Source organism: Hippocampus bargibanti, linkage group LG10, assembly GCF_051943395.1.
Source record: "Hippocampus bargibanti isolate YZ-2025 linkage group LG10, ASM5194339v1, whole genome shotgun sequence".
NCBI classification, from domain to species: domain Eukaryota; kingdom Metazoa; phylum Chordata; class Actinopteri; order Syngnathiformes; family Syngnathidae; genus Hippocampus; species Hippocampus bargibanti.
In genome coordinates, this window is record NC_142743.1 from 14495514 (window position 1) to 14521668 (window position 26155).

A 26155-nucleotide genomic window follows, 5' to 3' on the forward strand; every position below is an offset into this window, starting at 1 on the left:
CATAAATAACGCGATGGTGAATCCTTGTGTGTTGCACCAAGACTACTATTTGATAGTAGCTGACACAAATTCCCAGCAGACAAATCAGTCCATTTCCAACAGAGCTTGGGCACCATCGAGTGCATTTTCTGGGACGCTACATTGGAGTCCAGACGCCTCAAAATGATCCGGAAGGACTTCTTTAATCAATTGCAAACATTTATGCTCTTCAGAACTATTTGAATCATATTCAGAACTGGATGAGCCACAAGAAAGCATCTTCTCCGAATCTGAAGCCATTGTTTTGATTCTCGAGCAAGGCAAGTTGTCTTGGTGTGACGTCACGAACAAGGGGGCGGGACTTTCTGAAACTGAAACTTTCTGAGGTCATTTTGAAGTAGTTGGGGGACTCTTTAACTCATTTTTATTGGTGTGTTTCATTTGACTTAAAAATATCAGCCTGCGTGTTTTGGGTATTTTTTAGATGCTATAAAACGTTTTTCTGATGTCATTTAGGAAACAAAAAATGGTGTCGGTTGTCCTTTAAGGCTAGGATCTCTGACATGATTTCCGCTCCCCTCCACATGACATGCCAGATGAGGATTGGGCAGATTGGCAGAGATTCAAAGGATAAATTTAGTCTACCAATTGCTCTTCCCCTACAGGACAGCAAGATTAAGTTACAGCCCAATGTGTTTTACCCTGTCCTTTGTTGACACTTAAAAATGTATATAAGCATTTGCAGATAGTGTTTATTGGATGAAAAATGAATACTTTCACCAGTAGCAATTTTATGTTGATATTTCTGGCGCATCCTTCTTTAACAATCCAATCAACGTGTGTACAAGCCTTCAAGGGTCAGGCAGAAGGCAGGTTAAGCTGTCAAGTGTGACTAATGGACAGGTGAGGATCACTTAATCCCCCCGCTGATGTCAAGACAAGGCTACACAGTTGATGCCTCGTGAAAGTCGCTGCTGAGCACACACACTTTTATCTAACATCATTCCGCGCCTGCATTCACCTTTGCTCAGGTTGTAAATCCGATGTGGGCCTTGCTGGCCATGACAGCTCGCCATTGTACACAATTTCAAATTCATTAGAAGTCGTTGGACGTTGGGGACCTCTGTTTGACTTTCAACTAGTCAAAGCTGTTATCTGCTCTCAGCCAAAGTTAGCGACAAGATCATTTATCTAGAGCAGGGGTCGGGAAAATAGTTAGAAATGTTTTTCAGTGAGAACCACACACACACACACGCACGCATGAAAACACGCACGTGTGGCCACTTTTCAACAACATGTCAGAATGTATTATTTAAAATAACTTTGTGATAGTACTCACCATTAACATGAATGCTATTAGCTGGCTGGCTTTTTTTTTTTTTTTTACTCGTCAGGCTTATTTAAAAGGGAGCGTCTACCTGTTTTGACATCAACGGCCACCTAGGTCAGTATCATCCAATCAAAATTGCGCTTTAGCCAACCTATGTCAGTATCATCCAATCAAAATTGCACTTTCCGCCAACTGCCGCTCAAAGAGGAAATGAACAGCGAAAAAGCGAGAATATGTATTTAGTTTTATCGGCCAGTCAGATGCAATCATCAAAAGAGCCATCTATGGCTCGTGAGCCATATGTTCTTGACCCCTAGTCTAGAGGATTAGAACAACCATTAGGTGGTTCAGCAACCTGTTCATACGGAATGCATAACAGTCTACGCCTACACTTTAGGGTAGGGGTGTCAAACTAATTTTTAACCGCGAGCCACATTCTAATTATGATTTCCTCTCCAAGGTTGTTATGAATTTAGGCAAGACATTAGAATGTTTCCTTCCATCCACATATTACATGTACATACAAAGCGCACAACAAATTGCTGAACGACTAGTTTTCAAATGTGATGTCAAGAACAATGACTGTTATTGTGAATTACATCGGGACAAATTGAAATTTTACTTTGAACTTTTGCAAGCATCATGGAAATTGACATGCTTGATTTGCTCTCGCGAGCCGAAAAAAATATGTGGCGGCCCAGATTTGGCCCCCGAGCCTTGACTTTGACACCCGTTCTCTCAACTATGCATAGTTGCAAAAAAAATAATGACATGAGTGGAATCCTGACACATGTTCCTGTCCGTCCTACGACTAGCAGCTTTGCACTGTCAGGCGTCACTGACTTCATATGTTTGGCAATGTTTCAGGCAGGGTTTGTCCTGTTTTAATTCCACAGCCCTAAAGTAATGAAACTATACCATATTAAGGCTAAACTGTTCTTCTAATCGTCTCTGCCTAATCTCTCCATATCCCTCACTTAATGTAGACACTCATGTCGGTGCCACGAGCAGTGTGACCTTGACGACTATTTATTCCACTGTTGAAACGAGAGTCACATTCAACAGCCTGGGGACCTGAAAGCATCGTACACCTTTTCCGTTGTTAGCTTGGCAGCAGTCCTCCACATACTTGGCTAACCGACACTTAGTAATGGTGATGTGTGGTCCTGTAAGTTTGTGTTGTTGTTGCTGCGCAGTGTGTTTGCCTACTCTGGGTTTGAATCTGAGCTTTTCCCTTTACAATAATTGTAAAATCAATTGTCCAATCAATATACAAAAGCTTTTACGGTGTATGTAACCTTTACATACACATACACCGTAAAAGACAAGTTGAATGGACGGAAGGATTCGCCTTTGCGCAGAGAAAAAGTTCTGCCGTGATTCTAATTTGCAATGAAACAATACCATGAATGAAAAGGTTGAATGTCAGTGGCACTTTGACAAGCCCCATGCTAACGTTAGCATCAATATACTTCTGTGAGCGACAGCAGAAAGCAAGCGTGCAAGCTAATGAGCAGTTTGTACGCTAGCTCGCAGATCCCACAACACCGTATCTCCCTTACCATAGTGGAGAGCGCAACATAAGCTTCGCCTATGGTTGACTTTCATTCCGATCGTTTGGCTGGATTTTTTTTTTACTAATCATGAGGAACGGAAAACTATTCATCTTAACGGTGAGTATTCTCACAAAGTTATTTTGAATAATATATTCTGACATTTTGTTGAAATCACGTGTGTGTGTTTGCGTGCGTACATGTGTGGCTCTCACTGAAAAACATTTCTAAATATTTTACTTTTATGGCTCTCTTAGTCCAAAAGGTTCCCGACCCCTGCTTTAGTGCTCTTTTTTTTCGCGGACCACATTGTAGTTATGGTTTCCTCTCAGTGGCCGTGGTGAATTTGGGGAAGCCATTAGAATGTTGAATATCCTCCACATATACAGTATGAAGTTTTCAAATTTGATGTAAAAAATGACTTTATTGTTATTGTGGTTTATAGACACCAATTTGAAATTTTCGTTCAAACTTTTGCAAGCATCATAGAATTTCAAGTTATTTTTCTTTCTCGGGCTGAATAAAACGATATGGCGGGCCAGATTTGACTTTTACACCCGTGCTCTATTGGAACACAAGGAGGTGCCAACCTGATCCGTGGGAAAATGAAAGAATCCTCAGCGTCTCTGTATTCCTGGACTCTTGATGTAGTTTGCAAGGAGGTAAAAGGCTTTCACTGTCAAGAAGCGGTCTTGCTAAATTGTTTTCATCCTGGGACCTGCATTTTACTTTTGTTGCAAAATCAAAAACATATTTTGTTTCAAATTAACCTCATACAAAAACATATAATACAGGTAACATCCGACTTACGACCAGCCCACCTTACGACCACCCGTACTTACGACTACGACCACCAGACCCTATTTTTAAAATGTTAATTCTACGCCTGGCACCGCAACGCGCGAGCAGGCCGGTGACGTGTACGACAATTTTGGTTAGCCAGCCAGGATCTCACTCTCGCACAGCATTCGACCGTGTGATGGCACCAGAGGGAGGGAGTTTGCGAGTCATTTAGGCTCTCTATTCAACATTTTGAATGGATTTCGATTTACGACCGTTTGGTCGGAACGGAACTCGTTCGTAAGTACCTGTACTTACAAAAGCTGTTTAAAATTAGTTTGAAGCCCCGCAAAAAAATATCACTTGCCTTCTCAACTCATGCTTTGTTCAACCTTTCAAAAATAATAGTATTTGGGATTTTATAGGGATTAAACCATTTCCTCCCGATGAGAGATTCATTAGCGAGAAGACTTAATGCCATAAAACTGCTGGAAATAATTAAATTACAAATCTTGAAGCAATCATCATGAGAGGTTGAAGTAGGCACAAGTACATATGTTCACATACATTTTGACGATGATTTTCTGATATGAAGCAACATTAATCTTTTTCACACAAATACATCCATCCATCCATTATTTGTGCGGCTTATTCCTCATTAGGGTCGCGGGGGGTGCTGGAGCCTATCCCAGCCATCTTCGGGCACCAGGCGGGGGACACCCTGAATTGGTTGCCAGCCAATCACAGGGCACTCTCACACTCACATCTAGGGACAATTTGGAGTGTTCAATCCGCCAGCCATGCATGTCTTTGGAATGTGGGAGGAAAACCGAAGGACCCGCAGAAAAACCCATGTGGGCCCGGGGAGAACATGCAAACTCCACACAGGGAGCGGGACGCGAACTGGCAACCTCTGCACTGTGACGACCGGGCCGCACATACACACACAAATACAGTACGTACATCCAAAATAGGCCTGCGAGCCAGTTTTTTTTGGTCCTGACCCAACAGTTGCAAATCACTGAGATAAACAGTACCGTTGATGGACATTCACAAAAAGACTCCAGCATTAAAGTTAAAAAACATATTCCTTCAAGCATCACTTTCTTTTGGGATTGGCTGATTGTAGGATGGGCTGCCACTAGATAGGCTAGTGGGAAAGAAGGAAGGTATATATGGAATGACCCCCATGAGCGGGCTGGTTAGTGGCGTCTCTGAAGAAGGTGTCATGGGGATGATAACATCATCCTGGTCCCACACATGGAAGGCGTTGGGGTGTGAGTGGATGAGGGCAGGAGGCATTTGGAGTGGGCTGATCCCCTCTGTTGTGCCATCTTTTTTCTCGTCCTCATCGACTGGACCCAGCAAACAGTCTGTGAATCGATGACAAATGGCAGGTGATGAAAGATAACCACGTTTGGCACTGTGTATTAAATAGTGGATCTGCTATCTATGGTTTACTACATTTAAGATGTCATTACAGATCACCAAAATTCTTGCATTTGAATGCTTTCAAGTGGTAGGGTCCAGAGAATAAAATTTTGATTGGAGAGATAAGGTAAAATATTCATCCATCCATCCATCCATCCATCCATCCATCCATCCACTTTCTACCCCCCTTGTCCTGCTCAGGGTAGTTAAGAGCTCGAGCAAATGCCATCTGATTACAAGAGTACAACCTGGACCGGTCTTCAGTTAACCAAAGGGCCCATATACGAGGTTGGAAGTAATGACGTATAGTACCTCATTACTGTACTTGGACAGATTATTTTTGTACATATACCGTACATGAGTATTTCTTTTTCTGTTGACTTTTAGTCCCTAAATATCAAAATAAGTATCTGTATTTTTTTTTTACTTCTTCTTTGCCAGAATAGGCTTGTGACTTTTTCAATCTTCACCGATCATGAGATAATATTAGACAGACTGGATCGATGTAAAATCCACTGCTGTAATGATTTTGCTTGATTGATTTACAGTGATACCTTGGCTTACGAACTTAATTGGTTTCCAGACAGAGTGTCTAAGGCGAAAAGTGTGGATCCCAAAAATTAATTTCCCATAGGAAACCATTAAAATGAGAATAATCAGTTCCCAGGTCCCCATAAAACATAATTTTCTACTTTCTAATTTTCTAAGCCGAAAGAACTACACAAAATACACCTTATTTTATGTATAATAAATGTGCTGTGGTATTATAATTAAAGAAATAAACTGTACTGTATAATAAAGTTGTTTTATTTACCTTTGTGGTGGTCGTTGATGGCTTGATGGAATGGAGTGGCCGGTTTCCTCAGCATTAAACACTTGATGAGAAACGTAACCTTCTTTCACTATCTTGAGGAATGATCCCTTGTAAGTGCTTTCTCAGCGATAATTTTATCTAGTTCCTCATCAATCGTGTTCTGTTTAGCTGGGTTGATAGCTTTTGGCATCAAGTGTACAGATGGCTTGTGCGGGTTGTTAGTGGAGTCTGATTGATGGGATATTTTAACCTTGCAGTCTACACTCTGCCTTTGAACTATCAACGTTGAAACTCTCTTACTGTCGTCTGCCTGTCTCTTTAATGTTTAAACCACCCTCCCTCACTGCTGCATTCTAGACCAATCACATGGCTTTAACCGAAGACTGGGGGCAGGGAATAGAAGTCAAAAACAGTCGGCTGCCAACACTTGTAATTTCATCAATTATTAAGAATATGTACAGAATGGTATAACGAAACACATGTACAATAGAAAATGTTAAACTACATAAATAAACACGTTTGAAAAAAAATATGGTGTAAGATTATTTTGTATTTTGTAAGGGAAAATACAACAGTTTGTAAGGGTATGGAGCCGTGGAGGTTGGTTGACAGGTATGAATTTATCACTGAGAGGAACGCAAAATAACAGATTTGCATTGTTGATATTTGCTTCTTACATGCTGTGGGGAAAAAGAAAAATACACTTTGCACTTAGTTCAAACAGTGCCTTTGCAGTCCAACAAGGAGCCTTGTGAGATGCTGAAAACGGATGTCGTGAGAATTTTCAGATTGAGTGAGGAACATTACCTGTGATATCCAGCAGGAGGTCTTTGATCAGATGGCCCACAATAGCGTACGCCACGGCGACCACAACTATAGCAGCAACGACCACGTAAAAAACGGATTTTGGGAGCTGGATGAGGTCCCTTGAAGGAGGTTTGTATTCCTCATACAGTGGATCCACATTCTGCACCAAATGTTGGAAAGAACGTCTCTCTTCTTCTGTATTGTGAAAACTGTCCATACTCCCTAAGTGTCACAGAGGTGTTGAAGATCCTTTAACAAATTCCAAATTTGTTTTGAAGTGGATGTTGGTAGTGGTTTCAAATGTTAGTCAAGGGTGAAGTCCAACAAAGCAAAATTAAACCCACTTTTCCAAAATAGATTTTTAGCAGCAGTTTTTTCATGAATGCACCACCTTGTACAAAGAAGAATAAATATCAGATATTCTTTCTCTGCCTCGTGTGTACAATGGAATAATCCAAACTACGAGCTGTAAAAAACGCTGGTACGCATGCGCAGAGCACTCTCACATACACGGCCACACTCGCATACAGGCACGGGCACGCACAGTGAACGAGATTGAGAGGAAAAACGGGATTAGTTTGCCTATTTGCAACCCCTCTGCCGTTACATCCCAGACTACACAGATTAGCCCACTTTGTCCACCACAGTAAGAAAATAATCACATTCATTATTTGTGTTTTTTGACATGGTTTCAGAACGGAAGAGGACGTGTTGTCCCGTCGACTACCGCTGCGCCCACCCCACAGAACAGCAAAATCCGTGATTGAATTCAAAATTGATTTGATTCAAATGGATGTCATTGTGAATAAAATGTAAATGTTAGACTTTTTAAACTTTAAACAATGTAGTATTGCGGTTGGAATGGTTGCAAAACGATTAAAAAGGCGATCGATTTACATCAGCAAGGAACTGGTCGCCAATCAATTACAGGGCACATTTAGAAACGAACTACAATCACGCTCACTTCCAGTTTCGTCTTTCACGTACAATCTGTGACAAGCATTGCCATCTACAGGCTAATTAGTGCAATTGTGATGTATTAAGGTGCAAAGCAAAAAGTTGGACGGGGAGACGAGACTGCAGTGTCACCCCTGTTGTACGAAGAATTTTTAATCGATTAATCTGTTGAATGTGAAATCAACCGATCAATCAAAAATAAACAAATCAGCAAACATGTTTTAATGTCCACCATGTTATCGAAATAAAATAGGACATTTTTTCAAATTGTCAGTGCAGAAAATAAATTGTTATTCGGTTACCGGTTTGGTCCGTAATACGTTGGAAAATGGGTATTCAGATTATCGCTTTCTTAAATCAAAGCAAAAGTGAAAGAATGATTCAAGATGTGATGCATTATCAAACACAATTACTGATTAATACGCGTTTATTTCTTAATTAATCAATTTATGTAGTTCCCTGAAGCGGATGTATTTATATTTCTGGATTCATATATAAATTGCACATTGGGACCATGAACACCCACAGCCTTGTGTTAGGATTAGAAATATCAAAAAATATTTCCGTGTATTGATATATTTTCTCAACGTGGGCCCCATGTGCTTCGACGAAAGCAGCAGAAACAACTGATATGTGCAGTCGTCCATTCGAAGCAAGCACGTAGTTATACTTTTTGATTCAGTGGCATTATAAACACGTAAGTATTAACATTTTACGTTTATAATCTTTAATGTATGTAATCCCTTTATGGATTAATTGTTGTATGTTTCCGCATACAACTTGTTCTTTCAAGAGTAGCCGTTTGAAAGTAAAGCTTGAGCTATATAGCATATAGCATCCAAGATTCTTGAAGCATTATTGTATACTATGTCTGACCAACAAAGGAGCACTTAAGTCTGAGGAACCAGAATGGACTTTTTCTTTGAAGAAGCACCCACCTCCCTTTCCAACCAGAACAAAGAACGCGACGAGGACCTGGGAATGGTAGAATATCAGGTTACATTTTCCATTGTTATTCAAGTATGAGTAGTAATTTTCGGTGGCCATGTTTTAGTTGGATTCTAGACAGTGTTGCTATTTTCATATTTTCGTCACTGGCACTGTCCCTGATCAACCTACAGATCGAAAACCCAGAGGCCAACATGAGCAGGGATGACATTGATGAGACTTCCAGGTACATGCACCTTTCATCTCCACTCTTGGTTAGGAATCGTTCACTCATTCCCTAGTGCCCAATTATTTGATTGGATTGAAGGCCAGTAAAAATACCCATGTTAAGAATTTCATCCACAGCCACTGGATGTTGCCTTATTTTTAGCGAGGACACCATTTTGTAGTGCTGTTATGGTGTTAGCTATCTTTTATATAGTGTCCTCTGTGTAGCCAGGAATTGTTGGTGAAATATAGACAGTATGACAGGAAGATTAAATGTGAAGCATATCATATATTTAGATAAGTGATTGTGGATAAGGACCCATCTTGAATATTTATTGGATTGGCTTTATCTTTATTATATTCATATTTATGCATCAGATTCCATTCTAGTTTATTTTGCATGATAGTTAATTTGAGCAAAGTCAAGCTCTTCCAGTCATTTGAATAGCTAGGACAGAATAGAGAAGGAATTTGTGGGGAGTAGATTCACATTTGTCAATAAAATTCCAGTTGTGTTCCGCTTTATTTCACTTTACCGTTGGCTTTAATATTGATACCACAATTTAAGCAACTTTGTAATTTAAATTGTTTGTTTTGTTCTTCCTTCCATCTGAGTATATTTACACACTAGACTAAATGAATTTCAGTAGAACTAAGGGAAAACCTTTAACTGGTCGTACATTTACGGAACATCAACAAAATAAGGACACTGTCTGGAATGCTGTTTTTAGAGCTGCATTTTTAAAGTTGTGAGTTTTGATTTGTGGAATCATACGTAAAAAACAATGGATAAACAAAAGCGGATATGCTCCCACCTACGAAAAAAAACATCTTCTGTGTACTTAACCTCATTGAAAGACACTGAGTTGCCTCTCTGATTGGTGTTGTTGTTGCAGCTCCAATGACATCGGCAGAAGAGTGCAGGAGCTGGTCGAGAAGATTCACGACCGCCGCATCAGTGACCAAAAAGAAATAGAAAGCTTTCAGCAGAGTCTTGTAGACAAGGTAGTTTTTTTAAAATAAAAATCATGTCCACAGTAGTTGACTTCCAAACCTAATGCGAGCCCCGCCCCTGGTGGCCTGCCAAAGGTGACGAAGGTGTGCCAGCAAATGAAGCAGGATTTGTACAAGGTCTATGAAGAGAACAGCGGTGAGATGCATGTGAAGCTGCTAGAGTTGACCAATGTGCTTGAGATATGCACCAAGCTCCACACGGAGCTCTTGGAAGCCAGTCAAGTGCTGTCCAGCCTTCGAGATGGCCTCGCCGTCAGTGGCACAGCAGAACCCGTGGCAGATTAAATTGCATTCAAGTGCACAAAATCAAGTTATTTCCTCCACTTCTCAGAAGTTATCAGTTCATAGACTAGGAACAGCAGTTCAGATTTCAGTCTTTAAATCAAAGAGCACCCAAAGCTTGTTTGCCTGATTTGTAGTTTCTATTTCCTTACAAGTATTGTATAAGCAGTCCAGCTGAGTTCAAACAATAACATTGGCATTGTGTTTTCATGGTTTTCATATGGAACATCTCAACCACCCTCGTTTTGCATTATTTACAGTTGTATTAAAACAAAACAAAATACAAATCAGCTTTTCAGTGTGACATTATTTTTGTACAAGCATCCTTTTTGTCCATTGAGGTAACATGTATGGCCATCAACTTTTGAAATTTTTGGCTTTGCAGTTAATTGAAGCCATTTCACGTGACTCTCAGTTGCGATATTGTTGCCCAGCATGAGGTTTTGCAAATTGCAGTATGCTGCTCCATTGCGTAGAGTAGTTTATAGTACCGGGGGCATGTTTCTCATCAGAAAAATAGTCGCTTTTTGAACACCCTGTACATTATTTGTAATATTATCCACAAACCAAAGCACTTTCAAAGATGGCCATAAAAGCCACTCTCTAGTTTATGTAGCCAAAAATACCTTGTATGTATTCTCATTCTTCCTCTGAAAACTTCACTTTTCAACTGTAAATCTGTAAATCATTGAAGTGCAGTCATAGCTGTTGTGAAAATGCCATTTGAATAAGTGGAAATCTTCAACACAATGCATATAGAGTCAACACTTTTTATGAAGGAAAAGAACATCTAGAAAATAAGTGCAGTAGAAAGAGAGAGCTTTGACTATTTTTGAAGCCTGGGGTTGTGTCTGAACGTCATTTTTTAGGGTGTGATCATTATTATTAAAGAAAAAAAACAGACACTACACTGTCGTTGGAAACTTCTTTTTTGTTACTTTTGTATCATTTCTGCTCCTTGTCATTGTGTCAGAGATATTCGATCGGACACTGTGGACAAAGGCTCGAACACAGGAAGATTGTCTTTTACTGCCGGCAGGGGACGCAAACGTTCAAGACCGACGCCAAAATTCTACAGCCCTCTGCCAAGCTATTTATTGAGGGCATATGCAAATGTAAGTGATACAATTAGAAGGAAAACACATAAATAACGCGATGGTGAATCGTTGTGTGTAGCACCAAGACTACTATTTGATACTCGCTGACACAAATTCCCAGCAGACAAATCAGCCCATTTCCAACGGAGCTTGGGCGCCATCTTTTGCATTTTCTGGGACACTACATTGTTGTCATTGATACGGGAGGACTCCTTTAATCGATTGCAAACATTTATGCTTTCCTCTTCAGAACTATTTGAATCATATTCATAACTGGATGTGTAACAAGAAAGCATATTCTCCGAATCTGAAGCCATTGCTTGGATTCTCCAGCAATTCGTGACGTCACGAACTGGGGGCGGGACTTTCTGAAAATGCCCAATTCGCAGCTCAATTTTTTGCAGATTTTGGACACTTTAAGTCATTTTTATTGGTGTTTTGCATTTGACTAAACATATCAGCCTGCATGTTTTGGGTATTTTAGATGCTATAAAACGTTTTTCTGATGTCAGTTAGGAAACAAAAAATGGTGTCGGTTGTCCTTTAAGGGTTGAGTGTAAAATGATCACATTCATCATCAACTATCGTCATCACACCTATATGATGAACGCAAATGGTCATCATTGTTGAGATGACAAGAAATGACGACACGTCTTGAAGAAACTTCTTGGCTTTGTGATCATTTAAACATCGCATGACCTAATAAAGGTCTCCATTTCACTCATGGAACAACTAAGACATTCCTGCTTCAACACACATTGGGATGTGAAAAGTCTGCGAGATCCCAAACAGGAATTACCCAGAAATAACTGCCCAACAGGATACGAGAAGAACGGACGTGTGACAGTCATCAAGTGACAGAGAACTAACGGCATCATGTTACAGTTCAAAAAACGAGGTATAACTGCATTTGCTTGATTTTTGAGTGCTGAATGTTGTAAATGACAAGATTTGAGTCTGATGGCAGACAACACCCATTGATGTGAGACCACACCGGACATTTAAGCACCTTGAGACCCTTTTTCTGTGCAAATATGTAATTGAGGTTAATTATGCTACGTGGTACACACTGAAATGAGTTTATTCGGGAAAACGGAGTTCACAATCAATCAGCTTTGTGTCCTTCCTGACATCCATATCTGATCATCATATTATCATATTATGATTATTATTACAGTAAAGTCTCGTTATATCGATATCGGATATATCGATAGTCCCGGTTATATCGATACTATTTCTATGCACACACGGAGAAAATTACATGCAAACAGGGTCGGATATATCGATAGTCCCGGTTATATCGATATTTTTTCGGACTCCCTTGAATATCGATATAACGAGACTTTACTGTATATTATGTGTGTGTTACTTTCGGGTAGAGTGAACGCTGGTGCGTCTGGCTGCAACTGCTCACCCACAGAAAAACTTATCCTGTGACTGTAAAGTGTCCTTGAGAGTTTTGGAAGGCGCTTATAAATGTAATTTATGTTTTGTTTTTTTCTCCCCGGTGCTTTGGTGAAGATGTTATAATGGCGTTGGGCGCAATCTGCACATGGACTCCCTCGGGAGCTATTTTTAGGAACATTCTTTTTTTTTGTTTTGGATATTGTCAATACATATGCAAACACACACAATCGGTGCAGTGACAGCAGGTGAGTGTTAATTTTCACAGAAGTTATTTGTGTACATGCAAATTAGATCACTGATGTGAATCCAGTCTTTGATGTAGATACTTTGCAAAACAGTGCTGGTCAGTGAAGTCCTTTACATAATTTTAATGGCAGTTAAGTCTCTTCAGATGGCCAAAATCAATCAACATCTACCCCATTTTTTTGCCAAATATATGCATGCACAGCATCCACACTAGGATTCTTCATCCAGATGGTGTTGAAAGGACCAATTTAAAAATCACATAATTCGTCATCATGCAATTGTATCTTTTCCAAATGAGCCCATCTGACCACAAAACAGTTTTACAATTTTACAACGGCTACACGTATGAAGAGTAAACTCAACAATCTTGATTTCCAATGTAAGAGAGATCCTGATGAACATTTTGCTTCCCCCCCAATTTCAGGAGAGGTCAGGAAGTTTGACCCAAACTTCAAGGGGCCCCTTCATAACAGGTATGATCACTTTCAATCAGTGGTTCAGTATCTTTATCCCCAAAGAACTGATGATCAACCATACTCTCTTTGTTCTCAGGGGATGCACGGATATGATATGCTGTTTGCTCTTCCTTCTTGCCCTGGTTGGCTACTTGGGTGTGGGAATTCTTTGTAAGATCAACAAGCCGTTCATGGATTGATACATGGATTTGGATGTATACTATAGTTCCGTATTTTTCATCTTCCAATATGGCTCTTTTTGCTGTGTTTCAATTTAATTAAAGGACAACCGACACCTCCGGACAAGTTGGGTCCATAATGTGTAAAATCACTTCAAATGACTTCTACTGAGCGTATTTTACAAAGATATTTTACATTTTAAGACTCGCTCTGAATATTCAGGAAGTCTTGTTTTCGAGTTGATGACGATCCCCTAAGTGACGTCACGTCTGGAACGCCCCTGACCGAGAAAGCGACACACAATGCATTTTGGGTACTTTGTTTGGTCTGAAAACTTCGCGTTGTTCCATGTTGATGGCGAAATTAGAAGGAAAACACATAAATAACGCGATGGTGAATTGTTGTGTGTTGGACCAAGACTACTATTTGATACTAGCTGACACAAATTCCCAGCAGACAAATCAGCCCATTTCCAACAGAGCTTGGGCGCCATCTTGTGCATTTTTTTTACATTTCAGTCCAGACGCCTCAAAATGACACGAAAGGACTTTTTTAATCGATTGCAAACATTTATGCTTTCCTCTTCAGAACTATTTGAATCATATTCATAACTGGATGAATAACAAGAAAGCATCTTCTCCGTATCTGAAGCCATTGTTTTGACTCAAGCAAGGCAAGACGTCTTGGCGTGACGTCACGAACAAGGGGGCGGGACCTTCTGAAACTGAAACTTTCTGAGGTCATTTTGAAGTAGTTTTGGGACATTTTAAGCCATTTTTATTTGTGTTTTTCATTTGACTAAAAATATCAGCCTTCGTGTTTTGGGTATTTTAGATGCTAGTAAACGTTTTTCTGATGTCAGTTATGAAACAAAAAACGGTGTCGGTTGTCTTTTAAAGGTATAATATTCACAATCCATATTCAAAAAACACACAAAAAACCTTAATTAGTCAAGACAGCAAGTCACTGTCTTGATCCATTTTTGGGGGCTGGGGGTTTGAGGAGACGTAACATGGGAATTGGCAGTGATCGGGCTCTGGTGGGATATCAACTCGAGCCCTATAATCCAGTCATCCATTTATTTGAAACGCTTTATCCTCACAAGGATTGCAGATGGTGCTGGAATCTATCCCACCTGTCTTCGGGAAGTGGGCGGGGGACACCCTGAACAGGTTGCCAACCAACCGCAGGGCACACGCAAATGAACAACCTTTAGACAATTTGGACAGTTCAATCAGCCCGTCATGCATGTTTTTTTGGGACGTAGAAGGAAACCGTAGTACCCGGAGAAAACCTACACAGGCCTGGGGAGTAGCTGCAAACTCCACACAGGAAAGCCAGTGTAGGAATTGAACCCGGTACCTCTGCACTGTGAGGTGGATGTTCTCACCACTGGATCATCAAGCCGCCCAACCCTAAAATAAACATATTTAATCAATCTCTGTTTTTCACAAACGAGCGAGGTATTTTCTACGACTACCACTTGGTTTGGGTTGGAATCTTCCGACATTCTTAAAGGGCAACCGACATCACTTTTTTGTTTTTTGACTGACATCAGAAAAACGTTTTATAGCATCTAAAATACCCAAAACATGCAGGCTGATATGTTTATTCAAATGCAAAACACCAATAAAAATGACTTCAAGTGTCCAAAATCTGCAAAAAATTGAGCTGCGAATTGGGCATTTTCAGAAAGTCCCGCCCCCAGTTCGTGACGTCACGCCAAGGCGTCTTGAATTGCGGGAGAATCCAAGCAATGGCTTCAGATTCGGAGAATATTCTTTCTTGTTACACATCCAGTTATGAATATGATTCAAATAGTTCTGAAGAGGAAAGCATACATGTTTGCAATCGATTAAAGAATTATATGTGCCATTTTGAGGCAACATTGGGGGAAAATCTCTCACCCAAAAAGAGGCACAAAATGGCGACCTCCAGTGGCCACCTCCGCTTCCACAGGCTGATAAATTCCTTACATGGAGCTAGGATGCCCTCTTCTGGTGGCTTTTGGGTGCAAGACGGTTCTCAGACCAAACATGTACAGCAAAATACATTGACGTGATGGAAGGAATGCTACAATGTGTCTTTTTTCAGTCAGGGGGCGGTCCTTTCATGACGTCACGTACAAACTCGTCACCAATTCAAAAACAAGACTTCCTGAATATTCAGAGTGAGTCTTAAAAAATTAAAATACGCACAGTAGAAGACATTTGAAGCCATTTTACAAATTATGGACACAACTTCTGCTCTTTTTGTAGTCGCACGTCGCTGCATTCCTACCATGTCAAAGTTAGCGAGTGGCGAGATTGTCATTGATGGTCAAGAATCGGTTGAAATGGATGGTAAAACAGTTACTGGCGCTGAAGCCATTTTACAAATTATGGACACAACTTGTCCGGAGACAATTATAAGTACAAAATATATTTATGTGTTAAATGTGGAGATGCGCTGTTTGTGTATGAGTGCCCATGTGTGATTTGTTGTGTGTAGTTGCTATGATATGGCTTTTTCAGTACAGGCAGGTTCGGATATTTGTACTTCAAAAGAAACATGATATGTACTTTGTATTAACTATTGTATCAAACTTAACTCACGTTTTTCTTAATATCCAGACTGTCAATGACAAACTCCATTATTGCCCTTCCATTATCTTGGCCAGCAAAGTCTGTGAGTGTTATGCATGTCTCATCTTACATACATGAACAACACTGTGATATTGCATGTTACAAGTGTGATCTGCTCTTTTTGTAGTCGCACGTCGCTGCATTCCTACCATGTCAAAGTTAGCGAGTGGCGAGATTGTCATTGATGGTCAAGAATCGGTTGAAATGGATGGTAAAACAGTTACTGGCGCTGAAGCCATTTTACAAATTATGGACACAACTTGTCCGGAGACGTCGGTTGTCCTTTAAGTGTTACAAATGTGGCTGGTCGAGAGTGAGTCACATGTTTCGGAATGGATAAACCATGGTTTGTTTTTGTATGTCCTAATTTGTTTTGATTCTGTTTCGATTTTATTTGTCTTTCCTTTAAGCCTGGTCCCAGGGTGACCCCCGGAAAATCCTTTATCCTACTGACAGCAGAGGGAACTTCTGTGGGAAGAAAGGAACAGAGCAGGAGTGAGTCATTGGACAGGTCATAGCGGAATGTAATGGTGGAGTCAATAATTCATGTTGCTCTTCCCTATATATCATAAAGGGACAAGCATCTGCTCTTTTACTTCAATATCCTGAAGTGTGGCAATCCTGTGGTGTTGGTTGAGCTCCAGTGTCCCACAACGCAGGTTACCGACAAGACAAATGACTATTTCTAAAGACTCACTTTGGTTTTCAATCTGCTTTTTTCATCTCCTGTTCCAGATTTGTGTAGAAAGCTGTCCGGACAGATCCCTCACGTTGGCCAAAGCCCAAAATAATGCAGAAGATCGTGACTATTACACAAAGTTTTGCAAGCCGGGTGTAGAAACGGCCAAGGTATAAATAATTTGCACACACTTTATCACACAGCCGTTTTATTGTTTATATAAATGTCTTTATTTTGTGGATTTATTTTGTTGAAAGAAAATCCTCAAAGTTGGATGATTTGTGTGCATGCATGATCTGAGAATAAGCACAATTATAAGTACAAATATATGTGTTAAATGTGGAGATGCGCTGTTTGTGTATGAGTGCCCATGTGTGATTTGTTGTGTGTAGTTGCTATGATATGGCTTTTTCAGTACAGGCAGGTTCGGATATTTGTACTTCAAAAGAAACATGATATGTACTTTGTATTAACTATTGTATCAAACTTAACTCACGTTTTTCTTAATATCCAGACTGTCAATGACAAACTCCGTTATTGCCCTTCCATTATCTTGGCCAGCAAAGTCTGTGAGTGTCATGCATGTCTCATCTTACATACATGAACAACACTATGATATTGCATGTTACAAGTGTGATCTGCTCTTTTTGTAGTCGCACGTCGCTGCATTCCTACCATGTCAAAGTTAGCGAATGGCGAGATTGTCATTGATGGTCAAGAATCGGTTGAAATGGATGGTAAAACAGTTACTGGCGCTGAAGTATACACTGCAACCAAGTGAGTCTTTTTCACAGTAATAGTCACACACAATGTGGGAATATTAATCACGTGGCTAATAGAATTGATCAAGGTTTTAAAGGTATCACATTATAATGTACAGTATTTATGTTGCTGCGAACAGGCGTTCTGCGTGGCATTCTGTGATCACCAGACCAAGCTATGAATGCTAATGTCCCATTTTGTAAGCGGTTTTCATGTCATGACATTTCTTCGATTCTTGTGCTTGCGTTACAGGAACTCCAACATGCTTCTTGAAACTCGCCAATTGGCCATGAAAATCTTTGAGGATTACACTCAGTCCTGGCACTACATAGTGATGTAAGGACATGTGAATGAAAAAAGAAAAGCCTCTCCGGCTACATTTGTAAATGCAAATATAGCTTAGTGTAACCCTCAAATTTGTGCACTTTGATATCTGCCATCTCAAGAGCTCTGTCGGTCGCGACAGTTTGCAGCTGGTTCTTCATAGTTCTGCTACGCTTCCTGGCAGGCATTTTGGTCTGGATCATGATTGCCATGGTCATTGTCGTCGTAGCCTACGGTAAATCACCTTTTTGCCTCTTAAGAATGTAACACCAAACAACATTTATGCCTCAGTTACCATAGTATTTCTTTATATGGCGCAGTGAATATCAGAAACTAAACATTGGGTGTGTTTTTAGGTGCACTACATTGCTACCTCAGGTATCAAAGTCTGATTGAGGATCCTTCCGCAGATGTGACCATCCGTGACCTGGGAATACAGCCCGACCCCATGATCTACCTTGAGATCAGACAAACTTGGTTCATATTCAGTACGCTCCACAATGCGCCACTTTTACTCAGTCACCCAGCCAGCGCATTGAAGAGTGTTTTAATTCCTTGCGCTTTTGCAGCGATCACCCTCACCGTTTTGGAGTTCCTCGTCATTGTGACTCTCATCTTCCTTAGGAAGAGGATCGCAATCGCCGTTTGCCTCATCAAAGAGTCCAGCAGGTCAGCCTCCTTTCAGCCTTACATGTGTGAGTACATGTGTCAAGAAAGGTTTCCGGCCCGTCATTCCCCAGTGGCCAGGTCACTTCATCTTTTGTCGGTCTGTTATTTCCATCCGTTTCGTCATTCTTAGTTCCTCACCATTATTACCGAGGGCGGTTAAAGCTAAAACTTTGCTTGGCCGGAATGAACTTTTGGCGATCCCCACAGCCATGGAGAACACACGTGCTAGGTCATATGTCACGTGTATGTGCAGAACAAGCAGACACTACGCCAAATAAAATTAGAAAAAATATAGAAACAAATATGTATTGTGACAATATCATTGCGATCTGTTGGACCATGAAGTACACAGCACAGCCGGCCGGCTTCTTTCACCCAACTGGACGGAGACAAAAACTAAAATGGAGCAGGCTTGGAAGTTGAGTTGACTGAAATGTTGACAGCTGTTCAAGTGTCAATCAAAGTCAACATTTAACAACTAACATAACCATCGCTCAGCGGCTTGATGAAGGATGTTCAAACTTGTTTTTTTTTCTGTTGGAAGAGGAGGTGCCCTTTCTTCTGTCCAATTAAAGCAACACTGGTGTAGTCAACACACGTTGTGATATTTCCCATTTGGACTGACTGTTGCATTAGTTTTAAAGGACAACCGACACCATTGTTTTGTTTCCTAACTGACATCAGAAAAACGTTTTATCGCATCTAAAATACCCAAAACACGCAGGCTGATATTTTAGTCAAATGCAAAACAGCAATAAAAATGAGTTAAAGTGTCCCAAAACTACTTCAAAATGACCCCGAAAATTGCGAGTTTCAGAAGGTCCCTCCCCCTTGTTCGTGACGTCACGCTAGGACGTCTTCGCCTTGCTCTATAATCAAAACAATGGCTTCAGATTCGGGGAAGATGCTTTCTTGTTACTCATCCAGTTATGAATATGATTCAAATAGTTCTGAACAGGAAAGCATAAATGTTTGCAATCGATTAAAGAAATCCTTCCCCCTCATTTTGAGGCGTCAGGACTCCAATGTAGCGTCCCAGAAAATGCACAAGATGGCGCCCAAGCTCCGTTGTAAATGGGCTGATTTGTCTGCTGGGAATTTGTGTCAGCGAATATCAAATAGTAGTCTTGGTGCAACACACAACAATTCACCATCGCATTATTTATGTGTTTTCCTTCTAATTTCGCCATCAACACGATTTTTTCAGACCAAACAAAGTACCCAAAATGCATTGTGTGTCGCTTTCTCGGTTCCAGACGTGACGTCATGTCAAGCATCGTCATCAACTGGAAAGCAAGGCTTCCTGAATATACAGCGCGAGTCTTAAAACGTAAAATATAGCTATATGCCGTGGAATCTTTTTTAAAATACGCTCAGTAGAAGTCATTTGAAGTGATTTTACAAATTATGGACACAATTTGTCCGAAGGCTTTGGTTGTCCTTTAAATGGCTTTCAGATTAACTAGTCGCCGATTCCAGCTGTGGCCTTTCGCGCAGTAATTTTTGGTTCTTGTCTAAAGACTTTGTCAAAAAGGAAAACTGTCATCAATCAACTCATCTTGCGTTATGTTAACAAACCAATTATTAAGCATTGAAAGGTATTCTTTGAAAAAAAAAAAGACCTGGCCACAGGTTGTCATTCTGCCTCGTTGCTTTTTCTATTCAGCTTGCTCTCTTGCGCTCTATGGAAACAGAACAATGATTAAGTTGATCATGGACTTTGACAAAAAATCTTTTCAGGGCTCTTGGATTTGTGACATCATCATTATTCTACCCATTGCTGACTGCTCTCCTCCTGGCATTTGTGATAGCCTATTGGGCGGTCACTGCGGTGTATCCTTTCATGTCCGATAGTAATCAGGGATGATGCAGACACCCCTCCGGTTACTTTGTCCATCTAGTTCCGTTTGTCACCTTAATATCTTTGCCATTCAGTCATCTTGCTACATCTAATGCTGAAGTGTACAAAGTATTTGCCAATGACGAATGTAAACACCGTTTAGCCATCTGCGATCCCAAGGTAATGAAGCGATCTCCTAATCACATCTTCCATATTTCTAGTGTGAAACATGTTCACATCTCGTTTATCCGCAGATTTTTGAAGCTGGTGATGTGTTGATAGACTGCCCCGAAGCGGAGTGTAATTTTGCCTATTACGGTGGAGACACCCTGTACCACAAATACCTCATCGTGTTCCAGTTTTACAACGTCTTCCTGTTCTTTTGGTGTTGCAACTTTGTGACGGCCTTGGGACAGGTCACTCTGGCTGGGGCCTTTGCCTCTTATTACTGGGCCTATAAGAAGCCCGACGATATGCCGCCCTACCCTGTCTTGTCATCTATGGCACGAGCTCTCAGGTGATGATGGCGGATTGTGAGGTTGGTAATTTACAGTGGATTCGTAATTGTGACAAATCTTCTTTGCCTGTCAGGTATCACACAGGCTCAGTGGCATTTGGCTCATTGATCTTGTCGATGGTCCAGATCATCAGGGTTCTTCTGGAGTACCTTGATCAAAAGCTGCAAGGTAAGATTGAAAGCAAATGGGCATGAACTTTATTTAAACGACTTTTACATACTGCAGCCATGATTCTCAGCTTGCAAACCATACCATATTGGGAAAAAAAGTACTTCAGAATCATATTTATTGCCAAGTACTGTATGTAGAACACACAAGAATTTGTTTCCGGTAGAACATGCTGCACTAGTATCATCATCAAAAAATTGCAAAGAGGCACTATTAAATTCTATTTGGGTTATTGTTTAAGGAGTTAATGGCTTGGGGGAAGAAGCTGTTTAAATGTCTGCTGGATTTGGTCTGCATGGATCAGTAGTGCTTGTCTGAGGGGAGTAGCTGGAAAAGGTAGTGGGCAGGGTGCAGAGGGTCCAGTAGGATTTTCTGCGCCCTTGTTTGGATTTTTGCGGTGTGCAAGTCCTCGTGAGTGGGTAGGACAGTGCCAATGATTTTTTCCGCCATCCTAACTGTCCGTTGAAGGTGGATTTGGTCCATTTTTGTGGCGTCCCCGAACCAAACGGCGATGGAAGAACATAGGATGGATTTGATGACAGCTGTGCAGCACCTCCTGTGTAGCACTCCTGTGGCTGGCCATGCTTCCTGAGCAGCCTCAGGAAGTACACCTTCTGTTACAATAAGCAGCGTTTTAAATAACGTCTGCCCGGAGGCCCGGGGCGTACAACTTTTACATCAGGCGGACAACTTTCAAAACGTCTGGGCCCGTCCGACAACTTCAAGAAAAAAAAACAACAAAAAAAAGATTTTTTTCAAATCAAACATTTGTTTTATTCAAGAAAGCAAAAGCTACAACATAACTGCTACAAGCCACGTGGACTCCTCTTTCTAAGCGCCTTTCAAAACTTTCAAGTACAGTTTACAGTCATGGTATAATCCAAAGCACGAAACAGGCTTCTGCTCAATAAAGCAAAAGCTACAAGCAAACCGCTACAAGCCACGTGGACTCCTCTTTCTAAGCGGCTTTCAAAACTTTCAAGTACACTTTTCAGTTACGGTACAGTCCGAAGCACGAAACAGGCTTCTGATTGGCTGCCGTGCCGTGTATGCAAATTGCCAAACGAACGTTCGTTTGGCAATTTGCCGAGATGCATACTCGGCACGGCAGCCAATCAGAAGCCTGTTTCATGCTTCGGACTATACCATGACTTAAAAGTGTACCTGAAAGTTTTGAAAGCCGCTTAAAAAGAGGAGTCCACGTGGCATTGAGCAGACAACGCAACGCAAACATTGCATTGTGCACCACGACTACAAACGACAACTAGAGCAAAATCTTCAGAAGGGATATTTACCATAAATTAAGCAAGGGAGAATTTGTGGTAGGTACTTCCTTAATTAAAAAAATCCTTTATACTTTGCAACAATGTGTTGTTGTTGTTGTTGTTTTGTTGTTGTTGTTTTTTTTTTTTGCGATTAGTTGTCTTATTGTGTTTCAAGTTGTGAAAAATGGGGCAGGCAATTTTATGGCCGGGCAGACAACTTTTCAGAGTTGTCTGCCCGAGTGAGTGCGTGAGAGTACGTCATCGAATATAGATACCTTAATCCCAACAAAGTGCTTACTAGGTTATTCCACCTTGTCTTCCAGGTGCCAGAAACAAGTACACTAAATTCTTGCTGCACTGCATGAAGTGTTTATTTTGGTGTCTGGAGACATGCATCAAGTTCCTCAACAGAAATGCTTACATAATGGTGAGTTTCCACAAGGAAAGATAACCTTGGAGTGTGTGTTTGTGTACAAATTAAAGTCTGATGATATTATGACTGTCCAGATGGCCATCTACGGGAAAAGTTTCTGTACGTCAGCTCAAGACGCCTTCATGCTTCTGTTGAGGAACATTGTCAGGTTGGAAATCTTACAGTCTATGACATGCTTTTGCTTCTCACAGGTAGTAAAACATTCCAAACAAGAGTAGTTCAAAATTTGTTCAAACAAGTAGTCGTATTTCATATACTCACCACCGTCACTCCGTTCACACTGTAGGCAAACATTTGGATAAACTACAAAGCAATACCCACATTGGATCAAGGCAATTGACTCTATATGCATTGCGTTGTTTTCAACACAGAGTGGCAGTCTTGGACAAAGTGACTGACTTCCTGTTGCTCATTGGGAAACTGCTTATTGTTGGAATTATCGGTAAGGTTGCTCTCACATATGTCTTACAAAGGTATTTTCATTTTATACAAAATGTAATTTGTGTAATTTTTTTAAATGTCATTTATTTCTGTGCAGGAATCATATCGTTCTTCTTTTTTACTGGAAAAATGCGTTCTCCTGAGTACTCCCCTCCCAATTTGAACTACTACTGGGTGCCAATAATGGTGAGCCATTTAAAAAAAAATTGAGGCCACTGGGTGCCAATAATGGTGAGCCATTTAAAAAAAAATTGAGGCCATTTTTATTTGTGAAATTATTTTGAGGATGGCTACAATCTAACACAGTGGTACTCAAGCATTGTCATTGTGTCACCCTGGGACCCGGATTTCATTGTGTTGTAGAGCCGCTACCCACTTTTGTCAAAAAATAGCCTCTTAGAACACATTTGTAGTACAGGTAGTCTAGTTTCACTCCCGACTGCTTGGTAGTCTAGTGGTTAGCCCGCTAATTTCACAGTTCAGAGGTTGTGAGTTCAAGACCAATTCTGGAGTTTTCATGTTTTCCCCTGGCTCACATGGGTATTCTCTGGGTCCTCCGTTTTCCACCCATGTTCCAAAAAACATGCATGGCAGGCTGATTGAACACTCCAAATTGTCCCTAGGTGTGAGTACGAGCACCGATGATTGGTTGTCTCTGTGTGCCCTGCGATTGGCTGGCAACCAATTCAGGGTGTCCTCCACCTTGTGCCCGAAGACGGCTGGGAAAGGCTCCAGCATCCCTCCAAGACCCTAACGAGGATTAACCGGTCTGGAAAATAGATGGATGGACAGTTTCAATGGCCATTTAAATTGAGTAATAATGTGTTTTATTTATAAGCGTCTTTCAAAACTCTCAAGGACACTTTACGGTCACAGGATATTTTTCTGCGGGTGAGCAGCGGCAGACACATGCGCCAGGGTTCACTCAACCCGGAAGTAAAATAAATAAATAAATAAATAAATAACATGACAACACAAATATCCTGTGACTGTAAAGTGTCCTTGAGAGTTTTGGAAGGCGCTTATAAATGACAAGTACAGTAAAGTCTCGTTATATCGATATTCTCGGGAGTCCGAAAAAATATCGATATAACCTGGACTATCGATATATCCGACGCTGCGCGCATGTAATTTTCTCCTTGCGTTCATAGAAATAGTATCGTAATAAGCGGTACTATCGATATAACCGATATCGATATAATGAGACTTTACTTTATTATTATTATTGTTATTATTATTATTATTATTTTATTATTATTATTATTATTATTATTATTCATTCTCCAGCACTTTCTGTACCCTCTTTGTGACACGACGCAGTTCTGGATGAAAGAGGAGAGGAACAAAGCCTCCTTTTCAGCAGTGGCTCAGGGACGTCATGGTGGAATGTGCACGTCTACGACAAGCTAAATGTTGAAAGCAAACACGCAGCTGTTGCATCCATTGATGAAAAGATATTGTCTCACATCTCCCGTCCCACATAAATCCCCTTCAATTCCAAGCCGCGACAGTTCCAAATAGGTATCGGCGCTCTGCGCTGACGCTACTTTCTTATCGCGGGCTCCTCAAGCCATGCATCCATCCAGCCGCAGACTGTCCAACAGCAGTACAGAACCAACCATTTTTGAATACTCTTGGAAGTGGTAATTTTTTCTGTGTGTTTGATGTAAGTTGTTTCCCTTCCTTCTATTAGACAAATATAATTGGATCCTACTTCGTTGCCCACGGCTTCTTCAGTGTGTACTCCATGTGTGTTGACACACTCTTCCTCTGCTTCTGTGAGTATATTTCATTCGCACTTGCGCTGTTGTGCTATTTCCTATTTATGAACTGCTCTTTGTCTAAAATTTTGCTAATTTCGTTGATTTTCATGTTGTTATTTTTCACCCCCTGCTTTCCTTGAAACCATTTCACCAAACTGCACCCGCTGTCAAGGTGAGGACTTAGAAAGAAATGACGGCACCCCTGGAAGGCCTTACTACATGTCCCCCGAGCTGCATAATCTCATCGGTTTAGGCAAGAGGTCTGAGGGAGATGGAGACGATGCTGGCTCTTCAAAGCAAGCAGATGCGGGGGAAGAGGAAGCGGTGGACGAAAGCGGGGTTGAACTCAAACTGCAGTCCGACGTCTCTCACTGGTATGTGGAAGACGAAGCGGATTATGATGAATCAACGTCTAGCAAGGCCAGATCCTTCAAGACCGAGAACCGAAAGAAGGAGACCATGGGGCAAGCCGGTAAGAAAGGCGCATTGGAAGAAGAGGAAGCAGGGGTGGCAGGGGTCATGAGGCCGCAGCAGCATTTGAGGTCGTCGACAACTTCGATTTAGGTGACGAATGAGAACGGGAGGAGAGCAGAATAATCGCAAGTGAAAGCATGCTGCCTCTACAGAGGGAATGAAAGAACGTCAATCATTAGTGTTGTGGCTCTAAAAATAAATGTACAGCAAGATTTGGGAACCGGTTGGAGGTTCCCGCTCAAAGCATTAGGCCCCAGTGTGTATGTAACGCTTAAATATCGGGTTCTTAGAACAACGCGAGTTTGAATGTGTTGAAAAAATGCCTGACAACTGTCACTGAAACACGGAATGTTGTCTATTAACGGACTACACGACCTACATTTTAATTTGATGCGTATCTCGATGGAAGTGTGTTGTACTTGTTTTCAATTATATGCCAAAATCTTGCATTACGTCTGTGTAAGCTCTCAGTCGTACAGGAGTGGTCCATCGATGAGAAGGTTTCTTCAGCCGTCATCTGTACAAAAGTGAAGGTTTCGGACGTTTCGCCTCCTATCCAAGAGGCTTCGTCAGCGAACTAAAGTCTGACTGGTCGTATCGGCCCCATTTATATATCCCTAATGTCCAGACCTGGTGGCGCCGGACACAGCTATGATAGGTCCCTACTCTCAGGTTGGGGGGGGCGCGGGACCCCCCCCTGTGGCCCCA

At 41.1% G+C, this 26155-nt stretch overlaps 3 protein-coding genes across 6 annotated transcripts; 2 read left to right on the top strand and 1 right to left on the bottom strand.

The window, feature by feature from the left end:
- Positions 1 to 45: 45 nt before the first annotated feature.
- On the bottom strand, positions 46 to 7131 carry LOC148892571 (uncharacterized). Its single transcript, XM_089006553.1, has 2 exons — positions 6695 to 7131; positions 46 to 5015 (listed from the first exon to the last, which is right to left on the bottom strand). Exons 1-2 carry the CDS (start codon positions 6909 to 6911, stop codon positions 4735 to 4737), a joined length of 498 nt encoding a protein of 165 aa, XP_088862679.1. The 5' UTR covers positions 6912 to 7131; the 3' UTR covers positions 46 to 4734.
- An 82-nt stretch (positions 7132 to 7213) lies between these two features.
- syce2 (synaptonemal complex central element protein 2) lies at positions 7214 to 10336 on the top strand. 4 transcript variants are annotated; one of them, XM_089006585.1, is made up of 5 exons: positions 7214 to 7340; positions 8536 to 8647; positions 8773 to 8825; positions 9703 to 9811; positions 9896 to 10336. In XM_089006585.1, exons 2-5 carry the CDS (start codon positions 8561 to 8563, stop codon positions 10103 to 10105), a joined length of 459 nt encoding a protein of 152 aa, XP_088862711.1. In that variant the 5' UTR covers positions 7214 to 7340; positions 8536 to 8560; the 3' UTR covers positions 10106 to 10336. The 4 variants fall into 4 exon arrangements, with proteins under 4 accessions (XP_088862711.1, XP_088862712.1, XP_088862710.1 ...); XM_089006586.1 differs by having other exon boundaries at positions 8536 to 8635; XM_089006584.1 differs by lacking the exon at positions 7214 to 7340 and adding an exon at positions 8177 to 8348.
- A 1739-nt stretch (positions 10337 to 12075) lies between these two features.
- On the top strand, positions 12076 to 25891 carry LOC148892573 (choline transporter-like protein 2). Its single transcript, XM_089005814.1, has 22 exons — positions 12076 to 12097; positions 13277 to 13325; positions 13405 to 13478; positions 16522 to 16606; positions 16686 to 16770; positions 16847 to 16960; positions 17305 to 17359; positions 17444 to 17567; positions 17805 to 17888; positions 17999 to 18111; positions 18233 to 18364; positions 18446 to 18545; positions 20286 to 20378; positions 20481 to 20565; positions 20640 to 20902; positions 20977 to 21071; positions 22660 to 22763; positions 22844 to 22917; positions 23141 to 23211; positions 23308 to 23396; positions 24904 to 24988; positions 25146 to 25891. Exons 1-22 carry the CDS (start codon positions 12076 to 12078, stop codon positions 25535 to 25537), a joined length of 2388 nt encoding a protein of 795 aa, XP_088861940.1. The 3' UTR covers positions 25538 to 25891.
- The last annotated feature ends 264 nt before the right edge of the window (positions 25892 to 26155 follow it).

Coding starts and splice junctions, on each gene's coding strand:
- LOC148892571 (XM_089006553.1), bottom strand. CDS start 6,911: ATGGACAGTTTTCACAATACAGAAGAAGAGAGACGTTCTTTCCAACAT. Junction 5,016..6,694: donor CCTCCTGCTGGATATCACAG/GTAATGTTCCTC, acceptor ATCGATTCACAG/ACTGTTTGCTGGGTCCAGTC.
- syce2 (XM_089006585.1), top strand. CDS start 8,561: ATGGACTTTTTCTTTGAAGAAGCACCCACCTCCCTTTCCAACCAGAAC. Junction 8,648..8,772: donor TGGGAATGGTAGAATATCAG/GTTACATTTTCC, acceptor ATCAACCTACAG/ATCGAAAACCCAGAGGCCAA. Junction 8,826..9,702: donor GACATTGATGAGACTTCCAG/GTACATGCACCT, acceptor TTGTTGTTGCAG/CTCCAATGACATCGGCAGAA.
- LOC148892573 (XM_089005814.1), top strand. CDS start 12,076: ATGTTACAGTTCAAAAAACGAG. Junction 16,961..17,304: donor CGGGTGTAGAAACGGCCAAG/GTATAAATAATT, acceptor CTTAATATCCAG/ACTGTCAATGACAAACTCCG. Junction 23,397..24,903: donor ACTACTGGGTGCCAATAATG/GTGAGCCATTTA, acceptor TCCTTCTATTAG/ACAAATATAATTGGATCCTA.